This window comes from Calidris pugnax, unplaced genomic scaffold, assembly GCF_001431845.1.
Source record: "Calidris pugnax isolate Ruff unplaced genomic scaffold, ASM143184v1 scaffold141, whole genome shotgun sequence".
Taxonomy (NCBI): domain Eukaryota; kingdom Metazoa; phylum Chordata; class Aves; order Charadriiformes; family Scolopacidae; genus Calidris; species Calidris pugnax.
The window spans coordinates 2,273,586-2,292,025 of NW_015090902.1; the positions used below are offsets into that span (position 1 = coordinate 2,273,586).

The 18,440-nt window shown below is 37.1% G+C and overlaps 1 protein-coding gene across 2 annotated transcripts in view; it reads left to right on the forward strand.

Moving 5' to 3' along the window:
• The window catches only part of CSMD1 (CUB and Sushi multiple domains 1), a 1,104,383-nt gene that overhangs the window by 341,287 nt on the left and 744,656 nt on the right, over nt 1-18,440 (forward strand). For both annotated transcript variants that reach the window (XM_014948981.1, XM_014948982.1), the window contains exon 3: nt 6,024-6,136. In XM_014948981.1, coding sequence (XP_014804467.1) covers nt 6,024-6,136 — 113 coding nt within the window. The remainder of the gene's footprint in view (nt 1-6,023; nt 6,137-18,440) is intronic.

Here is an 18,440-nt window from a genome sequence, read left to right on the forward strand (position 1 = left end):
AGCTCTGTGAGCACCAAGGTGAGAGGAGAGGGAGGAGGTGCTGCAGGCACTGTGGCAGAGATCTCCCTGTGGCCCATGGAAGGGCCCATGGTGGAGCAGGTGTGGAGAGGCCACACTGTAAATGTGTGAGGAGGAGGAGGAAAGAGCAGCAGAGAGGGGCTGTTGTGGGCTGACCCTGTTTCTCAACCCCTGCACCACCGGAGAGGAGAGGTAGAGGAGTTGGGAATGAAGGAGTGAAGCTGAGACAGGGAAGAAGGGAGGTGGGGTTTGCTTTAATATTTTTTTCATTGTCCAAACTTTTTTTAATTGGCAATAAATTGAACTCATTTTTCCCAAGCCAAGTCAGTTTTGCCCGTGATGATACCTGCTTGTCTTTATCTTGACCCAGGAAGATTATCATCTTACCGTCAGTGAGAGAGTGGCTGGGTGGGGATCTAGCAGCTGGCAAAGGTCAACCTACCCCAAATGCATCAATACAACTGGGAATAAATGCCAGGAATCCAGAGAGTCATGTCTTAATTGCTTTTTCTTCAGATTCCTAATACCATAGATGTGTTATTGACTGTTGGTGATGTTGGATGCCTAAAACACAGAGGGGTTTCGCCTGATTTTTATTGACAATACAGTTCTAGGATAATTCCCAGTTAAGTCAAATATGAGATACTAAGTACAACACACTGAAAATGTTCAAAAGGTGGTATTTGAGTTCTGTGATGCTGTAAGGTATTTCTGGAGAACTGCAATGAATAGCTTAAAGCTTTAGTCCTTAAGAGACTTCAGCTTGCCTCACGTTCTGATCTGTGGTTGATAAGCACAATCTTTGAGGTGGTACCCACTGATAACTTTGCATTTTCATGTGGTTTGGCAAGTTTGATATGGAATGAGCTTTTCTACATCAAATGACAATTTTAACAATGGTAGTTAAAACCTTAAAAGGGTATGACATTGATGGCAGGCAGCTCTTTGGTATTTCATATAACACTTAATGACCTATATCACTTAATAATAAATTCAGAGAAATGTTACATTTGCTCCTTCTACAGATTTTTGAGGGTAGGGAAATAATCTCAGATTTTACTATTTGCTGTTTTTTGCCTAAAATTGCTTTGGGGATAATTCATTGAAACTTAGGCTTATACTTTACCTTGTTATTAATAACATTGATCCTTTTGGCTGATAGCTGTTGCAAGAGACATCTGTTAGCTAATTTCAGGCAAGAATGTTTTGTCTTAGCCAAATGGATTCTGGCTACTTCCTCTGAGACTGTTTCTGGGAACAAGCTGTACAGATGTATGAGCAGAGCTCAGATGTAGATATGTGTTCGTGTATATATATGTGTGTATGTATATCAGGCACAATTCTAAAAATATCTAACAGGTCTGATTCTCCTTCTAATGATAACAATATTTCTTCATAGATATCATTGGACAAATTTGAAAAAACATTCAGTCCCTATGGGTGCAGAGTCCTCTCCTTGCTCTAAGATGTGGTTTTGGTTTTTTTAATATCTTAAATTTCCCAAATAAACTTGTTAAACCTTGACAAAATTTTGTCACAGATGATAATGTGCACACACCACTCTGTACAGTAGGCAGCTGTATGAATAAGCTAGCAAATAAAATGGCAAGAATGCTTCTATTTTTCTACTGCATGTGCACATTGGTGTGGGTTTTTTTTTTTTCAATTGTGAAATCAGCACATACTTGAAGTGGTCTGATCATTTGAGACTGTTCATGCTGGATAGCTGTTAGTGATAGAGCTATTCTGGAAAGCTTCATTTGGCCATTTCAACCATGAGGGCAGTGCAAAACATTTAAATAAATAAAAATACAAAAAAATCTAGTGACTCTGGGAACAAGAATGTAATGGTTCTTATTGGAGGGAAGAGAATTGGAGCTGTTCTTTTTTCAAGGATATCTTTGAAACACCTGTGAAAATCAGTTCAGCTGTAAGTGTTTTCTTGAAGGCCTATCAGCTTCAGCATGAACAGCTGGGACTTGTTAAAATTTCTTAACTACACTCAGCAAAGATTCACTCTCTAATAAACTTACACAAATAATCTAAAACTTAAGTTGATCCAATTCTACTTATGTGTTTCTTCAGAAACTGCTAAGTATTCTCATTTTTCTTGAAGCAGCTGCTTATGGTAGGGACTCTGCCTATGCCTGCCTTATGGGTCATGAATTCATTGAATATCTTGGGTTAGGAGATACTATGGTTGTCTGATCTTGTCTCCTGCTGGCATCGGAGCCAAATTTGATGATAGATGCTGCTGTTTAGTGCTCTGTCAAGTTACCAGTGTCTCCAAGGATGGAGGTACCAGCTCCTCTCTGGGCAATGAGTCTGGTATTTGACCACTATCTGGGTTTTTTTATAAAAAAAACCTGAAATTTCTCTTGTTGCACTTTGCCTGTTGCTTCCCATCCTTTGTGCGCTTCCCAGAAGAACCTGGCTCTGTCTTTTTCTGTACTACTCCAATAGGCAGGTGAAGACAGCAGAAAGCTTTGCCCCTTAGTTGTCATCTTTTAAGGGCTCAACAAAACCATTCTTTCAGTCTCTTCTTGCACACCATTTGCTACAGACCCTGACCCATATTGACACTCCCCCTGAGGACTTGTTGTGCTGTTTATTACCAGGGAGTACCAAAATCTGCCATCACAAATGGAGGGTGGAAAAGTTCTGAGCAGAGCCAGGTGGACCTGCTAGGTATGTTATTGAAAAAAACCCCTAACAACTCTATAGGTCTTATCACTAGAAATGGCTGAATGTCAAGGTCCATGAAATGACAATGTAGAATGAAATGTGGTGGTTTTCTTCCCCTCAAACAGAGGCTGAACTCGCTACTGATGTACCACTGTTTCCTATTACAGGTTCTGTTTTTTCTTTATAGACAAGCCAAATATGTTCCATCTGTGGTTAAAAAGTATTTTCACACGTGCGTTTTGTGCATATTCATGCTACTGAAACTTAAGGAAGTAGCAATATTTTAAACTTAAAGTATTGCCATATGCTCAGTATGAAGTAGTGCAAGTTTATCAAATGACAGTTTTATTAGCAGAGGGACTTGAAATGATTCTGCTTTCTTAGCACACACACTTGTCTGTCTAAACAGTTCCCTTTCTGGTTGCAGCAAAGGCCTACACATTAATTGCCAAGATACATTTCCAAAGTAAAGCAACATGTGAAGGTGTGTGATTTTTCTGCATGATGAAATGAATGTGCAAAACACATTATGATTCATGATCTGTAACCTAGCAAAAATGCTAGAAAGGGGGGAAAAATGACTTGATAGGCTAGCAGTGTTTTAATTCTGGAAATGCCTGAAGAATAACACTCCAGATTTTCATCTGCTGTCTAGTTTTTGTTTGCACTCAATTTCATGGCATTTGATCTCACTGAATATTATGAATATTAGAATATTACGAAAAGAGGCTTTCAGAAATATTTCAGGCAACAAGGTTACTGTAGAGACACCTAGGTAGAAGAAATTGATGTCAGTCATTCAACTGACTTTTCCATAATCTTTTTTAGGATTACTGTAATATAAAGAATTTGAAAAAATAAATTTCAAGTCAGTGTATTAATTCCTTGAAGTTTACCAGATACTTGCCTTTTCCTATGTCTGTAAAACCTTTAAGTGCCCTGATTTAAGGCATAGAAGAATATATTTGTCTTCCCTTAACGGGAATTGCGATGTCAACCCAAAGAATGATAGTATTTCAAGGAGGATACTATAGAAACCGTTTTAATCATTGAGCAGATAAAGAATCTGTATCGTAGGAATGATACTTACTATCGTGACTGAATCAAAGCAGTTGGGTCTAGAAATGATAACAAGAGCTCAGGGTGTCCAATCACTGCTCATATCAATCACTGCTCAAATGAGGTGATTTATATGAACCAAATCCCTGCCAAGTGGAGAAAACATTCTTCAGGAATGAGGTAGCTAAAGCTTTGTAGTTCTGCATTGGTATAACTTTTTTTGGTCTTTTTTGTCATATTTTGTGGTGTGTGTGGTTTTTAGTGTGTATATATTTTTTATTGTTTTTTTTTTTTAGTTCTGCTGTGTAGTGTGTTCAGCCTAGCTGCTTCTATACTTCTGTCTGTTTCAACCTGATTTTTCTTTCTTCCCCTACAATGCATGCTAGTTTTCTGTATTTCAGCAAAAAATGTTCAATCCAGGAAATATTGTAGTGTTGTCAAAAAAACCCCAAAACAACCCCTTAAGCCAGAACTCTTTGAATCCCTTCTCAAAGAAGGAAGAGATGTGTAAGTAAGATCAGAAAATACATACCCTAAATTAATAATGAACTGTCATACAGAACACCAGATGTAGTGATAACTACTCTAATTTATTTAATAGAACAAGAGGCACGTTTCCCTAAAAATCTCCAACATCTAGTGAAGGTGAGAGAACATGTGAAAGTCTGACTATAAGATGTAGCAAGCCTCATGGTAGTTCTGCAGTTTGAGGGGAAAAATCAACCTGGTTATTTCTGGAATTGGAGTAAATGAGGTGGAAAGGAATAGTAGTAATAAGTTGATAGGTACACAGAAGGTGAAAAGATGAGAGCAAACAGCTAATTGTCTTCTATGTGCTAATGTTGTTTAAAAACAAAGGAAAAAATTGCAGAAAGCTTTTTGCTGACTTATGTTACCTTGACTGTATGCCTCCAGCTGTATTTAAAGCTTTCCACACTTTGATCTCTGACTCATCGGAGTCTATTTGTTTTCCAGAGCTTAAAATTGGAAAGCGATGGGGAACCACCTGACTGGTATAATTCAAGCATGTTTTTATCTATGACAGAGGTCCTAAATAAGCCTAATTTTACAAAGAACTTCTAGTTCAGTGATACTGCTGTACTAGTATGTTGTTTACAATTATTTATGTTCTGCAGTTCCAGATGCCAATTAATGAACTGTGGCATCGTTGTACAATAAATTTCAAAGGCAGGGGTTTGTGTTTTTTTTTTTCAAGGCATGGATTGCCTTAACCATCCAGATTAAAAATATATGAAAGAGTTTTTTGTGTGGGGAGCTTTTTGTTTGGTTTTTTGTTTGTTGGTAGTTTTCGTGGGTTTTTTGTTTATTTGGTTGGTTGGTTTTGGTTTTTATGAGCTGTTTCAATGTCTGAATTCAAGAAGCTCTTTTAGGGTGAAATATGAACAAAAGGTGGCGTTGTGGTATGTTGTCCTCTATCCAGTGGATCACCCCTGTTGCAAAGTGCAGAACATAGCTAGTGATGTAAGCTGACAGTATAGTTTGGGGTTTATGGGACAGTAATGATGTCTTAAGTCTTACTTATGCAAAATTAATCATTAAGAAACAGATGTCTTACTACTAACAGCCAGGTCTAACAAATTGTCTTCAGTAAAGGGTGTAAACATTTTTTTTTCATCTGTTTTATTCTCCAAATAAATAAAAACATTTATTTGGGGAGATTATATACAAAACAGAATTTTGAATACATTATAATTACATTACAATACTGATTTTAAGGTAAAGATAAGATTGGTAATAAGGTGGGAAATGTAAGGTAATTTTTCTGAAGCTGTTGAAAGTTTTATTGTTTTCTGGACAGCTAATGAATATGACATTAAGATCCATGCTGCTTCTGAAGAAGCAGCTGGAGGACAAACAGGGTAGTCCATGCTATCTCAAATACCACTAGGTATCTCTGTGTGAGTCAAGACCTGTGTTATCTCCTTCCAGGTGTCCTAAATTTACCAGTCTTCATCTTGAAATGAATCCTGTCAAAAAATTCTTTATCTTCAGCAAATGCAAACAGGTCTGTCTTTCAATGTTCTGTATTGGAGACTGCACAAATGTGTTAAAATAGGAGGGTAAAAAAGCTGAAGAACATGTTTGAAATTCTGCAGAGGCTGTGTCAAGGTAAAGAGCGTAATGTATTAGCAGTTTAGGTAGGAAATAGGATGCCCATCATAATGCTCATCACACCCACTGATGTGCTTTACTTTTTCTATTTTAAAGGTTATAATAATTTGTGCCTTTTCATTGCACAGGTTATCTGGATTTCAGCTTCCATCATCTATTGTGAGCACGGGTTCTATCCTCACCCTCTGTTTCACCACAGATTTTGCTGTCAGTGCTCAAGGCTTCAAAGCTATCTATGAAGGTAAGACCTCTCTTCCTACCAGGTCTTTATTTTACTTGCTCGGTGTTTTTCATGTTGAAATGTGATGTTTTCATTGTTTGGGGCTTGAATCATCGGTGAAAATTGCATAACTCTTTTCTTTAATAGCATAATTAAATGTTACCACATCATGGGCATAGTCTTGATTTTTGAAATTTACTTTAAACTAGTACTTTAATTTATGCTGGAATTTTAAATTCAATTTGTCGGGCTTCCAAAGCTGGATTCAGAAATGATTGCATTTAAATGGTTTTCTTATTATTTACTAAATGACTTCTTTTGACCACTTCTTTAGGCAATGCTTAACTTACGAGGTATAAAATGAGGAGATATGGATACTAACTGGTCTTGAAAATCAATCACTAATGTTCTTGTGGAAAATTAGAGCAACAATGACAACAAAAATACATGTGTACGTATAAATTTAAAAAAAAAAAAAACCAGGAAAACCTAGTTTAAAACTGGTTCCATGGAATACTTTAGACGACAATGATGGCAGTATAGTTCTGGAAAAAATAAGGCCAAGCTTTTAATGTATTGTAGTGTCTACCAAGAATTAAGCTCATGAAATGTACTGATACCATTTCTTTAATATATTGAGTTGTACAAAAGGTTTTATGAGATCTGCAAACTTTGGGAAAAATACTAAATAGAGTGGTATTAAGTCAGTTGCCTAGCGTTGTTGGATAATGAGGGTGTTCTGAGCGTAACTTCAGGACTGCTTTCAAACTGAGTGTGTGGTGGTTTTCCTTTTTTTTTTTTCCCACTGCTTTTTTTTTTAATCATTAAAAAATCCAAGTTTTCATAGGTATAATGGTTTATTGGAAGTGTTTATTCTGGAGAAGTTGCGTACACAGTTAAGTAATAGAATTTAAAGCAATATAGTTTTATCAGTGGCATTGACACAGGAACTTTGAATCTAGGAAGTAGTATGCTTTGATTGTAGCTTTTCACTAGGACTAGCATTTGCAACTGTCTAAATTCACTACCTGTGATCTCTAAGTTACTTTGGCTTTCTCTAAAGTGGTGACCAATATATCTTCAAATGCTTGATAAACTTTGGTTATTTTTTCTCCTGGAACTATTCAAAGTCCCTTGAAGCTTTACCCTCCTTTCTTGAGAATACCTAACTTTGCTCCATATTGATGCATATTTTTGTTTTGTGTTTGATTAATATTTTGAGATTATGGTGGTTTTAAAGTATTTTTTCAATCAATATCCTCATTGACTGGGTTCCCTAAGTGTGAAAAGACAGAGGTGGGGAAATATGAGTAACTCCAACTTTTTTGTTTTGAGCTTTTTGTGATCAATGTGGATAGCTCAGCAGTATATTTTTCCTTGTTAGCTTTTCCTCCCTTCTGTTGTCTCCCAAATGCTTATCACCTGATAAGTCCACTGATCAGTCTTTTCTTTTTTTTTTTTTCAAACTGAGATGAGGGCTGTGAAGAAAAACTAGGAAAGTTTCATTTTAATAGTCTTCATAAGTTTTATTAAGTCAGTCAAAAAGGAATATCAGACCTCACAAACACACCAGGAACTGTTTTTGTTACCCCAGTAGGAAGTTGCTTTTTACGTACCTGTATCTTGCTGTTCTAGCAGATGCATACGATAGCATATTTCATCCTTTCTTGTGATCTGAGCAGTTTATTTTTCATATGGAAAAAGACAGTGAAGAATGCTAAAGGACGTCTCTTGACTGTCAACTTAGGAACACATGCACAGAGCCACAGGCTGTAATATAATGACACTTCCTGCTGGCCTACTTTCTTGTAAAAACCTCAGCAGGAAGAACTGTAATTAACATTCACAGATAGCACCACTTTCTGGTTAAACAACACTGCCCCCTTTCAGATTTAGCGCTGTAAACCTGCCATTGTCCATGAGCTTTAAACTGACGTCAAAATATGACATCCAACTCTGAAAGAAATGGTGAATGTCACTCAAGTGCCGGTGTCTCAGTGCGTACACATGCAGTGGGGACTGATGGTTTGGGGAGGATTTGTAGCAGTGAGGGGTTAGGTGTTTTTTTGTGAAGGCTCAGGGTGATTGCTGCTGCAATGGCCAACCGAATTACTGAAACCCCATAGTTTAAGAACTCCTGTAACTCTTCCCTAAACTACTTGTTTTAAATAGTGGCCCCTTCTGGCTCCTGTGCTGTATGTAATTTTGTGAGTAGGCAGGTGATCAGTTCCTCTGGGACAGACCAGATGTTACCAGTCACTGGAAGTCTTTATGATTGCTCTGCTGGCTACCCATCCCTAAGCTGGTCTGCTTTTACTAAAAATATCTAGTTATACCGGTAGCCAGTATACTCTTTCATTCTTCTCTGGAGTAAGTGAATTACTCTTCAGCTCGAAGTGTAGGGAGGATTGAAGTGCTACTGACTGTTGCCATCTAAGAGTTTGGGACACTATGGGGTCATAAAGTGCAGTTTGAGAAATGCCGTTTTAAACACGTTAATTGGAGAGAAGTTTTAACTGTGTGTCAACTGACAAGGACAGTATGCTTAAAAAAAATTGTGGTTTTTTTATTGGTACCTGCAGGAGTGATTCTGTAACAGAAATTTTTGTATATAAGTTGGAAAGTCCACAATATTCAAAATTCAAGGAATTCGAACAGACTGGGGACAGGGGAAAAAAAAAGCTTTGCATTAATACGCAAAGGAGTTGTGGAATTGCACCACTTGTCTCATGGCAGCAGATGAAGGAAGTCTGAAAAATTCAAATATTAGGACTAATGAAGACACTAATTTACATAAACTTTACATATTCTGGGAGACTGCAAAACTAAGGGGTTTTTGTAGTTGTGTTTTTAATTCTTTTGACAGGCCACCCTTTCTTCTGAATAAGAAAACTTTTTCTAATGAGGATTGTTACTTTCATGCAATTTCAAAAAAAAAAAGTTTGATTAGTGTCTTCAAAGGTAGCTCTGCAACTGAAAGTCAGTATTTTAAATGTGATCATGGAGGGGAAAGCTAGTGTTTTGACAAGAATTACTTATGTTTTAAAAGACTTAGTACCGGGTGACATGCTCTGTGTTGAGCCTCTGCTATTGAGGATGCTATCGGCAGGTTTCACCACTGCTGTCTGCAGAGACTCTTTTGGACTTGAATTCCCTGGTGAATGAGGGTAGGGCACTGAACTAGGAAAGGAGGCACGTGAGTCACTTCAAGACTTACTGACAGCCTCTGAAGCTACACCCACACTGGTGTCCCTAGCAGAGAGAGAGAACACTACGTCACATTCCCTGGGCTGAGATTCTGATCTATGCATTTTATTGAGTATATTCTTGATTTATGACCTCACTTCTTGTCCAGCGATGGCATAATCAGATCCTTTGTCTTTTCAGAATATATAACTTAACAATGAAGGTAGGAAACCACATTCCAATGCTTTAAGCCCTTGAAGATTATTTGTACCTGGCTGACTTAGCCAGCTGGCACCCACATACCACATGAATAGTAATACTTAGCTAAATTTGATTTTGTGGTAGTAGACCAGTGAGAGCCATCGAGTTTTAACAAGACACCGATGTAGTTGGGCACTGACTGAGTTCTTAGGTTGAAATGCAGGTTTCTTTACTATATCATTACTTCACCAGACTTATATAGCCCTTTCTGAGAATCTCAGGTATTTTACCTGATAATACTTCCATCTTCCTCAGTGATCAAATCTACACTCTAAAATTCTGGTATAGGTGGAAGCTTGAATTATTCTTATTTTCTGGAAATAAAATTGCCTGTGGGATTTTCAAGCACAAGATTATAACAGTAAAAAGAATTATAAATTTCAAAAGTACTTAATTCCGTTTATGGAATCTGTCAACTTGTTTCATCTGCTAAATGATTTATTGACCATTATCCTCACTTTTGGGTAACAATTAAATGTAAGTTTTAAGCGATGGGATTGGGGAATTGAGAGATAGATCCTGTTTCGATAATGTGTGGTTGTGTTTGGTTTTTTTAGTTGACAGTGCTTTACATTTAAAATAAAATACATTTGGGCTTTGTGGGGAGAATAAAAAAAATACTTGTCACGTGCAATTTTCTTTAATTCCCCATTAAAATCAGTATAATTCCTATTTTCTAAAACGAGACTAACAAACTCTTTTAAAAAAGGTGCCTTGAGGGTGTTGCAGTTTGGCCCCAGCTGGTGGCTAGGATCATGCAGCTGCTCACAAAGTTCTCCCCCTTCCCTCAGAAAGGCAGGGAGAAGAGGCAGAAAAGGAGGTGAAATGGGTGGAAAAAAAAACCCCAAAACCAACCAACCACAACAAAAAACCCCCAAAACCTCGTGGGTTGAGATAAATACTATTTTATAGAAATAATAACAGAAAAGGAAAACAATAATAATGACAAGTCAATATTGCTGCCCTGTGAATGGGCAACAACCCAAGGACTGATCATGGTTTACACCCCACGACCAACCCCTATTTATATACCAAGCAGGATGCCTATTGTACAGAATATTCTATTGACCATTCCATTGTTTGGTCTAAGCTCCTTCTTGGGCATCTATGGGAAACTGAAAAGAGTCCTTGAAAAGTACAAACACTGCTTAGCAACAACTAAACCAGTATGCATTATTGACATTCATTCATTGTTAGAATTCCTTTCACAGCAATCACTAGACATAAAATTAACTCTTTCCCTGCTGAAACCAGGACAGAGGGCTACAAGCAGAAATGAAAATTCAGCATTGCTACATCATTGTAGTAATATTCTTTGGAAAGTCAGAAGCATTTCTCCCATACAGAACACTTGCGTGTGGTTGGAAATACAGAAAAATACTCTTTAAATGACATCAATATGTGAAGTGTTATACATGTGTATACTTAATTTGAGTAATACATGGCAGAACTGTTGCATAGTTGGTCTTCTACTAAACTATCGTGTCCTGCCATTCAGGAAATACCATTGTCAAGAGTGGAAAATTAAATATAGGTAGAAAATCTTAATTCGAATTACATTGTTAGTCATCAATGTAAAATGAAATGTCTTGATTTTTAGCATATATTTTGCTACAGTAGTGTCTGCTGCTAAACATTAAACTGCCCTCAAAATCCTTGATTTGTTTTAAGCTATCTTGATTTATTTACTTATTGTGGTTGTTTTTGTTGTTTCTCACTGCATGTTGTAATGTAGAATTGGTGGACAGTGTTTAAACAACAAGCAAGATGTACTGAACTTGATGTACGCTAGTACCTTTCCTTGACCTCTGTTCTACAGCAGAAGGTTTTCTTTGCCAAAGGAAGAGCTCTTGCACGTCCCTCTATCCTACCTGCCCTCAGGGCATGCTTCCTTTTTTCTTTTGTTCTTTGAATTCTCAAAGCTTTCTGCTCACACCCAGCATTAACATTTATACTGGCAGTCACCTCATCCATCCTGCCTTATGTATCTTCCCTGAAGCTTCTTTTTAAATCCCTTTCAGCATCAACAGCAGAAAGTAGTGATACGCTTCCACAGTGTGAAGTCTTTGAAGAATTCTTTTTCTTTTGGTGCTCCTGTTCTCCTCGAGTATCTGTTACTTGGTATCTTTTTTTTAATTTTTATTTTATGGGTCGGTACTTTGAACTATTAAAAAAAATAATAAACCCTCTCCCATCCAACTTAGAAACTTTAATCACTTGTATTGATTCCCTGAGGTTTACCAAGATAATTTTCCCAAACCTGTGATTTTTCCAGCGAACATCAAGACCCGGTCAAGATAACAGACCTCTGGGCTCAAACTAATGTTTCTTGGGTTTTGTTTGTTTGCTTCCCTCAAGTACCAAAATACCTTTCCTGTACTCTATGAAGAGTAAGTATCTGCTCTTCACTGGGTCCGCACTCGGCAGTGCTTCCTGAGTCTAAATGTATTGGTTAATTACTGCGTAGTTCTTCCAACAAACTGTGATACAGTCATAAGAGTAGTTACTCCCTGGGAATGGGTGTATTCAAAACAAACTGAATAATCTGAGACAAGTATTTAAAATTAAGAGTAGGAAGCCATGTTGGCAAGAAAATACCAACTTTTACGCAACTTATATGCGTAATGGTCCCCTACTATTCAGTGTGAGAAGAGTAGTCTCCTGAATCTTCAACCATCTCCGCTTGGTCTCTATGGTTTAGATATAGGTGCTGTTTTATCTGTTAGAAAATACTTCATTTTGATCACTCCAATGATCTGAGACTTTGATTATGACTCCTGAAACTCAGTGGATTAGCTCTGAAGAATACCAAAAGATTGTGATGAATATCGAATTGATATTCGACATTGAGAGCTATCCAGTTCATTCTATATTCTGTTGCCTAGTTTTTGGGAAGGATGCAGTTTGTTGCTCCTAAATATTCCTTCACTATCCTATCCTTCACACTCCTATTCCCTTCACTGCTGTGATGTTTGGAGAAAGAAGCAGTGTAAATTTTAATCTGAGTATAATCCTTTTAAATGTTAAAGGCACAAGCTGCCTTTTTTTTAGCATTTCTTTGGTAAGAAAACAAAACTAACATTATTACTACAGTAAATTCTTACATTCTTGTGAATGGGATTTTGGCAGCAATACATCTTAACTAGCAATCTTACCATTGACTGTTAGTGTAATTGGCCGTAACATCTGTTAATAGAGTGATATATTCCTTTTTCTATTTTTAGTTAAATATTTTTCCTTAGTATTTTGGTAGCCTGTTCTTTTCAAACTGAGATATTTGTTAAAGCTTTAAGAAATGTCTGTGTGTGTATACACAGGCCCAAGTAAACCAAAAGCTTTGAATAATTAAAGCACAAACTGAAATGGGATCTTTTTTAGGATGAGATCTGTACCTGCATCTCTTTGGAGCAGAAGTAACTGTTTGGGTATAGATATCCTTTGTCAACTGAAGTCCCAAAAAAAAAAAAAACCAAAAAAAACCCCCAAAACAAAACTTACTTTCTCAAGCAGATTTTCTTAAAAATAACATCTTTTTTGGAATGATATAATCTGAATTACTGTTAATGATGACATACAGGAAAGAAATCATAATGTAGTTAAAAATAAAGCTGGTATTTCATATATCAAAACATGACATGTAGCAGCAAAATTTCAGGGCAGAAGAGGTCTGATGGTATTGTGGGACTGTTCTGTGGGACCTCTGAGAGTTAATCTAGAATATCAATGACTTATGTGTCAAAAGAGTTCACTTCAACAATAACAGCTAGAGAAAAATATTTTTAAGCATTCAGAAAACTTGCGAAAAATAAAATGGAGGTTATTTTGTGGGGAGCTTCTGCTCGGAAGTGTATGAATGGATCTAAAACTTGCTGAAAATGCAAAATTTATGGGGAACTGAATTTGGTCACTAGAGGCAGGTAATGACTGTACTCCTGTATGCTTTCTCTTTCCAGTCCTTCATATACGCAGAGTTTGTGCATAGAAAAAATGCGAACTGGATTTGAAACAAGTAAACTCCACAGCTTTCTTAGTTATGAGAACTTATTGTGGATAACTTCACTGGTTAAAAAAAAAAGTGAAATTCCTTTAGCCAGTTAGACATTTAGTAGTTGCCTTTCAGCAATATTTGAATGACCACAAGTCAGAAATCTGGAATGTTAATTCCTAAACTGTCCAAAGGCAGAGACTTCCCAAAAGAAGTTCTAGGAAATTCTTTCCTAGGAAATAAGGCACTGTAATTAAAATGGTTGTGACTGGATAAACCCTACTTGAATTGACAAATTAAAATTAAATGTTGTAGGACTCATTGTCAACCAGTGAATTTTTTATCTAAAGGAAGAACAGTTTTATAAGAGCCTTGCCTGTTATCCTGTTATTTTAGTTCAATTATAAGCTATAATCAGCTGTTTTCTGCTTTCCAGCTCGTGCTCCAAGTAGTTCAATCCCTAATGCAAAGACAGCCTTTGCGTGGCTAGTAGTCCTTAGAAAGGGGATTACATTCTTGGAACTGTTTTTTTGACTCCCTCTGATTCTTAAGGGATTATTTTTTACCTTTTAATGACTTATTGTTCCATATAAGAACTACAGTGTTCATTGTCCTTGATGCATGAAACAGTAACAAACTCTGTTGGTGGTTCATACCTTGTAATTACTTAGTGGGCATGTAACCTCCCTCCACAAAACTCTTGTGCTCTCATCTGCGATCACAAGCCCAACAGGAAAATGATTTGGTAAAAGTGGGCTTCCTAGAGGAAAATGTTAAAGAGTTGCTTCTCTCGGCTTCTACAAGGTGCCAGTTCTAAACCAAAACAGCTCATTCTAATATGAAAAACAGAAGTGGAAAGCCAAAGTCATAGCAGGATTGTTTCTTTCTTTGTAGCTTAAATATCTTAACACATTTGGTTTCATTTCTCTGCTATTGAGTATTGGGATTCTGGAGAATCTAATCTACATCCTAACAGATCATCATCCCAACTGTGCTGATACTAACACCCTATTTCATGTTCCTTCTTATCTGCCATCATTAGTATGTATTTGCATGACTAACATTAACTTGTGAAAAATACTTCAAAGAATTTTTTTCGAAATGTCAAAATTCCTCTAGTGTAGTCATTGTCCGATCTGAATCAGTATTAAGATGTTGTTGAGATTTAACCCCAGAAGGCAGATGAGAACCATGCAGCCCTTTGGTCACCCCTCCCTCCCCCCACCCCCCTAGTTGGATGGGGGAGAGAATTGGAAAGGTAAAAGTGAGAACTTGTGGGCTGAGAGAAAGACCAGCTTAGTAGGTAAAGCAAAACCTGTGGAAGCAAGCTAAGGAAAACATAGAATTCTCTGCTTCCTATCAGCAGGCAGGTTTTCAGCCTTCTCCAGAAAAGCTCTATCCCAAGTAATGGTTACATGGGAAGATGAACGCTGTCACTCTGAACATCCCGAAGCAATGGCAGCCCTGTCAAAACTCCACTGCTCCCAGTTTTATTGCTGAGCATGATGTCGTATGGTATGGGACGTATGTTTGGTCAGTTGGGCTCAGCTGTCTCAGCTGTGTCCACTCCCAACTCCCAATTTAACTCTCTCGTAGCCAAAAATCAGTACAGATTTGCAAGATTTTCAGATCGTGGTGCACATCGTTATGTTGTAGACAGCTTAAAAAAAAATGAAAAAAAAAAAAGGCAGCACACTAGACAAAGGCTAGCTTTGCTGCTTCTTTTTAAAATGCTTTTGTTATTCTACTTGGAGTTTAATTTTTGGAGTTAAAATATATTCTTGTAATGCAGCAACTGTTGGAGAAATAAACAAGGTCAAAACTCCCATAATTCTGGAATAGTGTTGGATTTATATTTTTTTTAGTGCAGCCACATAAGGAATATATGGAATGCATCTTTTCTCTAAGTGCTTTTCTGAAACAAGCCATGCATCGTGACTCAACAGAGCTGGCATTCTCGCTTGTTCCATTTTACAGCCAACTGGGATTTGGGGGAATAACTTTTTCTGTTCGTAGCCTTACAGACTTGTTGGAGACGAGATTGCAGTTAAGCAGCCTGTGTCCTTCCCTGCCCCCACTCTAAATTTATTTCAAGCAGCAACTGATGCAAAATATCAGGATTCCAATAGTTAAAGAAAGAGTCTGTATTCTGTTTGAAATTCATTTTGTCTGAATTTTCAGTTCTGAATGTGGTCCTTTTCTATTTTCCAATGTGGAAATTAAAATATTGTCTTGTGTGTATTGCTGAATTACTCAGAGGAGTTTCTTGATGCATTTATCCCCAGACTTCTATCTGGCTGAAAAGTTAAATCCAACTTCCTTTTCCAATTATCAGATGTATTCAATAGTGTTTACTTACCTTCAGAATGGTGCCCATTAATGGAGCAGTCCCAGATGAAATGCAGCCGAGACTTACCTAGCTTTTAATGAATCTGAAACAGTCTGATCCTATCTCTTGCTTGTTTTCTGATCTCATTTGTAAAGAAAGTTATTTGTTCCTTTGGCTGGTACAAAGTAGGGGAAGTTGTATTGGGCTTTTCATCTCTCAGATAATACAAGTGCATTTTCAGCCATACCAATCTGACTTCTGGTTTGTAGTAGTCTTTATAGTCTTTTTTTTTTAAGCTATTGTCCATAATTTAAAGTAGTATCACTTTTTATTATGAAAACTATATTTCTGCCTTTAAAAAAAAGTCTCTGCAGCCTACTGAGAGTTACTGTTGAAAAATACTTTGTATTTATTACAAATCTGCTTGCAATGGCAAAGATGGCTTATGGCTTTTATGTCTTTTGTTGCAAAAATAAAAGACAATAGAAAAATCTCATCTGGAATTACTGTCTGCAGATTTTTATTCCTTTAAACTGGTAAAGGGTGTAGACTGTTGTGAGGTGGAATTAGTATTTCCAAAATAAAATCTGCAGGTTAGCAGGCTAGAAAATAGAGCTTTGGATTTTTTATGTTACTGCAGCCACTAGCTGTTACAATTTGCTGTGTTAGATGGATAGTTAGCATATAAATAAAGTCACATACCTTGCTTTTCATCTTCTCTTGTATAACTTTAAACCATTAATAATTTTACTTTGAATTACTTTGTTATTCATATCCTTCCCATATATTGAGGGTTTCATTTGCATAACCTTTCATGTTTTTCTTCTGTAATTGGGATAATAAGGCAGATATCTAGAACTTTGCAACAAAATACACTTATCAAAACAAGCATGTCTAAATTTTGACTAAGGCATTGATCTTGTTCAGTAATGAATAAAGCAGTTGGTACATCACTCACCTATGAATTGTGAAGAAAGAGAGTAGGTTGGCTGTAGTACACATAATGTAGGCACTGCAGAAACTTTGGAGATTTGTTAAAATCTATCATGTAATCTTCACCCTGTTATGTATGTTAGAATTCCATGTTTTCATACAATACTATTGATCACTCTGTGTATCACTTATCTAAATACTGTTTATTCAGCCAAGTAATCTCATTTACTTATTAGGTATATATGTTTCTATGAGTCTGCAAAACCACTTTAAGAACTTCTTAACTCCTTTACCTCGACCTTAAACTCATTGAAATATTTTATCTTTTATATATTGAAAGACTTCCTAATAAATTAATTACATTATTCATGCAGTTAAAATAGTTGCATGCACACTTCTTGGTTTCTGCTCTTTTTTTTTCCCTAATATTATACTTGCCCTTCCCCTGCTCCTCTGGGTCCAGTAGTTGATGTTTTCTTCTTCCTCACTTTAGGATGCACTTGAGTGTATTCTTAATTGCTAATGTAACTTCATACTTTTGCTCTTTTTTCCTTTATCTGCCATTCCATACCACATCCATATTTAGTCTATATAGTGCCCCATGCTAGTAGTAGATATTACTACTTTGTTTCTCCTAAAACCAGTTTTGTCCAGGCTTGTATTTCTTTAGCTGATCACGGGTGAGTTGTTTATAGTGGGTGCTCTAGCACCAAGCCTTTGTCTCATTGCTTATTGTCCCTGTGCATGTATTCCCTTGTACTGCATCCTGCATCTCCACTCCTCAAAGCTTCTGCAGTCAGACGAGGCCTATATTTCTCTTAATTATGTTATTGTGCCAGTTGTCCAATTCTGCATAGAGTAACTGCTTGCCACAGCTATCCATATAAAATTATGGTTCTACCAACAGAAAAAAAAGGCAAAGAAATTAGTCTTAGACAGCTAGTCAGTTAGAGAGACTGGTATCACACCTGAATCAAGTAAAGTACGTCTACTGGAAAGTTTGGAGAATTTCAGAGTGTGAGACTGATTGTAGCAAACCTTAGTCTTGAGGCCCTGCAAGCTCGATACAAAGCTTATGGTCTGTTATTGAGAATGGTAGTACCAGATTACAGGGCTACACAGTTATAAAACATGGCATGTGTAAAACAGTTACTTTTTCTGATACAGCAGTAGTTTACAAAATTACCTGGTTTAGTCAAATTTGCCATTAGAACTATTCAGGGAACTTTTGTGAAATCTTTGCTGCTCAGACTACCAGGCAGCTAGGGTGAGCCTCACCTGACTAGCTCCCTGAATTTGTGATAGCCAGCTAGGGCTAACCATAAATGGTTATAACGGTTAAATACTTTGAAAAGCCAATTAATATGGGATGCCTGTGTTAACACAGAGTCATAGAATGGTTAAAGTTGGATGGGACCTTAAAGATCATCTAGTTCCAACCCTCTTGCCATAGGCAGGGACACTTCCCATTAGACCAGGCTGCTTAAAGCCCCATCCAGCCTGGTCTTGAACACTTCCAGGGATGGGGCATCCACAAGTTCTCTGGGCAACCTGTTCCAGTGTCTCGCCACCCTCACAGGAAAGAATTTCTTCTTAATAGCTCATATAAATCTACCCCCATTCAGTTTAAA